At 41.5% G+C, this 4,671-nt stretch overlaps 1 protein-coding gene across 1 annotated transcript in view; it reads right to left on the bottom strand.

Annotated features, from left to right (window-relative positions):
* Positions 1-3,682, bottom strand: part of LOC134079154 (E3 ubiquitin-protein ligase TRIM39-like) — a 6,877-nt gene extending 3,195 nt beyond the window's left edge. The window contains exons 1-5 of the mRNA XM_062535338.1: positions 3,560-3,682; positions 2,299-2,394; positions 1,453-1,683; positions 1,196-1,248; positions 1,005-1,108 (exon numbers count right to left, since the gene is read on the bottom strand). Of these exons, the coding sequence (XP_062391322.1) occupies positions 1,005-1,108; positions 1,196-1,248; positions 1,453-1,560 (265 nt within the window). The 5' untranslated portion in view covers positions 1,561-1,683; positions 2,299-2,394; positions 3,560-3,682. The remainder of the gene's footprint in view (positions 1-1,004; positions 1,109-1,195; positions 1,249-1,452; positions 1,684-2,298; positions 2,395-3,559) is intronic.
* Between the last annotated feature and the right edge of the window lie 989 nt (positions 3,683-4,671).

The raw sequence follows: 4,671 nt of genomic DNA on the forward strand, positions 1-4,671 counted from the left end.
TTTTTCACGTTAAACATTTTAGAATGTCCCGCATAGGGCATATACCCTGACTTGACATTTCATAGCGCTCAATCTATACATTTTATTTTCAGTTGTCAAAAGTGGTGGGGACAAAATCTGTGATAACAAAAAGTTCTGGGTACATGTACCCAGTGTCCCCAGTTAAAATGAACGCATGCCTCCATTTTAAAATAGCCTATAAATAACATTTCTAAGTAGGCCTAGCATATAAATGTAGCCTAATGTCCATCTTGTATCTCTTTCGTCTTCGCCTTGACAACTATAGCCTATTCACGGAAATGTGGTCTTGTAACCACAATGAATTAATGAATTTATCTAAGGTTGCCTATCGAGTCTTTCAGGTTGAATTGAAGGCTATTTCCTTCTGATAGGCCTATAGGCGATTTTCTAAAACCATTTTCATTCATTTCAACAATGGTTTATTGAAACGTCGTTTGATTTATTTCGCCAGTCATCACCTTCATTTTAATGATTAAATGAGATTAAAGGAGTCGACCATTGACGGATATGCGGTCTTCATCATTAAATGCAGTTGAAAGGCGGGTTGAAACTTTCTGCCACCTGGTGGTTGTTTGGGTACATTGCCTTAGCCTCGGAAAAAAACGGCTCGACAGCTTACGGGATCTCTTTGGGATTGGCCCGGCAAAAGGTGCATTCTCAACCCGTACCCACTGTATATTACCACTTTGCTGCGCGGCTGTCATAATAATATCAGACTAGAGAAAGAATAGACCAAATATGTTCATCTTTATGGTATCTCTGTGGAGTGTGTTGGAGTACCGACTGCCAATTGAGCCAACTTTGATTCCCAAACCCACTGTCGCTCATGTCCTCATGTGTGTGAGTTTACTACTACAGTTCTATCAGATCGTGGGTACACACATGAACATGTGCAGAACACTCAGAATTCCACACTGAAATGAAATCTAGACTAGATGTAAACTACTAGAATAGAATCAGAATAGAATAAAGGTGTTACTGACCGATCATTTTCTTCCAGACTTTGACCTTCAGTTTGTCCAGGTGCTTTGCCACATTGATCAGAACTCCTGAAACCCTCTCTGGATCCTGCAGTGTGCACTGGGCTCTGGAATAACATTCAGGAGTCAGTGCTGCTGTGGGTTTGGGTTCAGAACCACAGAGAAGAGAGAGAGACAGGAGGCAGATCACTCACCTTTCCACTGTGCTCTTGTAGTTCTGGAGAGTGACAAACAGATTAGGTCCATACTGTAGATTCATACATGAACACCCTTGACAAGTAATTACCCAAACACACAGTTAGCTATGATCAGTAATCTTGCATGACTATTTGAAATAATATTTATCATCAAAGGAAGAAATCTTCTTACAAGAACGTGATGTCATCAGCATGTATCTGCTCAGTAATAATGTATGATTCATGAAAGAACATCAAGTTAGTTTTGCTCTTACCTGCAGGAATGTGACATCATCAGCTCCCATCCGCTCTTCTATGACTCTGAGTGTGTCTGAAAGAGATGAGATCTCTCTGCTCATCTTCTCAATCTTCTCCTTCATCATCCGACTCTTCTGCTCCTCTTCCTCCCTCAGTGCAGCTATCCTGGCTGCCTCTTCATCTCGTAGAAACTGGTGAAGCTTCTTAAACTCCTCCTTGATCTGCTTCTCTGTGTGCTGGGCTTGAGTCTGGAATAACACACATAATAAATCACCATTAAGGTGCAGTCTGTCATTCTAATGAAAGGTAATTTGCACAGCCAATCAAGTATGCCCCTGCCCTTTGTGCTGCTAAAGTAACGTGCTGATTGGCTGAGAACAGTTCCATTGTGCTTATCCTGGAGTGTATTGGAGTGTATCATGGAGTGAGTGCACACACATAATAGAAGTCTATGTCAGTGTATTGTATGCAGACCCTGATACAGTATCCACCTCCATGCTGCTGGGGGGTATTCCAAGTATGTGGTTTAGTGAAACCTGGGTAAGTTAGCTCAGAGTAAGTGGTAAACCTCCCAATAGAAGAGCTGTATGGCTTCATTCGCCTAACAAAACAATGCCATTGGGCTCTTGTTGTAGGAGGTTTACCACTGTGACTGAACTTACCCAGGTTTATCACTAAACCACATGCTTGGTCTTAGTCCTTGCACAACATGAATGTAATGTAATGTAATTGAATGTAATGAATGACTCCTGATATACAGTACAGTATGTGCTTGAGTACATACTTATAAGTTCAACGCCAGTCAGTGATGGTCAACAACACTCTCATGCTGCTGCTACTACACACATTCAGGAGGACCTCACCTTCACATGTTTAGCGGTTTCATCACAGGAGAGTTTTGCTTCTTCAAAGACCTTCAGCTTCTTCTGTAAAGACTCTAGTTTAATCCTCAGCAGCTCCTGAGGTAAACACAACAATGTGTGTGTGTGTGTGTGTGTGTGTGTGTGTGTGTGTGTGTGTGTGTGTGTGTGTGTATGTATGTGTGTGTGTGTGTGTGTGTGTGTGTGTGTGTGTGTGTGTGTGTGTGTGTGTGTGTGTGTGTGTGTGTGTGTGTGTGTGTGTGTGTGAGAGAGAGAGAGAGAGAGAGAGAGAGAGAGAGCGTGAAAATGTGTGTGTGTGTGTTTGTTCCATGACCATTAGTACATTCATGTAACTATGCATTAGATTAGAGTACAGTGTAAAGACTCCACTTGGTGGTGAGTGATGAACATTACAATTACATCAGGAAGAGGACTTTGCACTTTGACTTTGTAGGTGTGTTTGTGCACCTGTTCTCAGTGACTTTGGTGCTTTTCTCAGATCAGAATGAAAATTCTCATAACTATTAGTTCACCCTCCACAACATTTAGTCATTTATGCACATCATAGCAATTTCTCCTTCCTCTGAACAAATTGCAAATGCTTTTGGACATGTATCACTTGCTCTCATACAATTCTCTGCTGTTTTATCACATTAACATTTGCTGAATAGTCGTTCAAAGTAAAACTAATAGTCTTCATTTCATTGCTTGAGTCATTATAACTACCGCAGTTATCAAATTCTGTCAAAATGCTGTGGAATTAAGCAGAGCATCAAAAATGTGAAATGTATGTATTCAGTGTCTTGTACTCACTTACTCCCAACTACAGCAATGTGTAACTTTATTGTAGTTTTCAAATGGCTGTACAAGTAGTGTATAGTGCTGTCTTGCACATGTTCAGGTAGTGTTGGAAAACACTGAGAGAATGAACTGTCACAATGAAAACATGTCTAAGCCATTTGACTATCTTGTTCATAAATTATGGTGTCAAGACTTCTCATTTTTATGCACTGGCAGTTTCATTGACATGAATATTTGCTTTTGAGGAATGGACTATCCATTTTGAGCAAGTGACATGCTTTTGCGGGTTATCCACTAGGTTTTGCAGTTTGCACTAACTGTTTTGAGAAATGCACTAATTGCTGTGCAAATGTTAGTGATGTGAGAAAAGCACCAAAGCGACTGTGAAAAGACTTTATAAAAAGACTTTGTGAAAAGACTGTGATAATACAAATTATTGCACAGAGTCAAGAATATGACTCACCTTAAGGTCAGCTGCTGCCTCATCCAAAGGTTGGAACTTGTGGTTGGTGTGTTTTCTTGAGTCTCTACACACCAGACACACAGGCTGTTTATCCTCCACACAGAAGAGCTTAAAGGGATAGTTCGGATTTTAAGACACGAAGTTGTATGGGTTCCCTGTCAGCAACGTAGTGCATCAGCACTGACTTACCCCCGACAGCGTCCTGTGAGCCGAGATCCAGCCGGTTTTTGATCGTTTTTGATGCCGGACTATTTTCTTCAGCAAGTTTCTGGGGTCACGAAAGTAAAGTGTTTTTCTTCTCAAAACCATATGCGTTCAACAGAGTGATATATTTGCACCACAAAAACGTTGTCCAGCTGTCAGTAGCGCGCAGTGATAGGAATCGCGAAAAATAAGTAAGTGATATCGAGGTTTGAATTTTTCCTGGACAACGTTTTTGTGGTGCAAATATATCACTCTGTTGAACGCATATGGTTTTGAGAAGAAAAACACTTTACTTTCGTGACCCCAGAAACTTGCCGGACTACTTTCTTCAGCATCAAAAACGATCTAAAACCGGCTGGATCTCGGCTCACAGGACGCTGTCGGGGGTAAGTCAGTGCTGATGCACTACGTTGCTGACAGGGAACCCATACAACTTCGTGTCTTAAAATCCGAACTATCCCTTTAAGTTTCTCACTGTGTAGATTACAACGCACCTTAGACACTGCTGAAGGTCTCTGATTTTTCTCCTGTACGGAAACCTCACACAGGTTCCTTAACACCAGGTTAGGAGGATACCTTTGTTTAGAGCACTTCCTCCTGCAGTAGGGACATTCTCTGTGTCCGTCGCTCTCCCAGAACTGCTGCAGACAGGCTTTACACACACTGTGAGCGCAGGTCAAAATGACGGGATCCTTGTAGATGTCACAGCACACAGGACAGCAAAACTCCTCTTCAAGCTTTGAAGCCATTTTCTTCTGTGAAAATCTTAACTCGTCTGGTTGGTTTTTACTTTCACTTTTACAGGGTGAAGAAAACAAGTGTGGTTTAGTCTAAATGACCCCTGTGTGTACCACTTCCTGGTGTAGATTATCCACCTCTTACACGTCTGTTAACTACAAGAGTTACAT

The sequence above is a fragment of the Sardina pilchardus genome, chromosome 4, assembly GCF_963854185.1.
Source record: "Sardina pilchardus chromosome 4, fSarPil1.1, whole genome shotgun sequence".
Lineage (NCBI taxonomy): Eukaryota > Metazoa > Chordata > Actinopteri > Clupeiformes > Clupeidae > Sardina > Sardina pilchardus.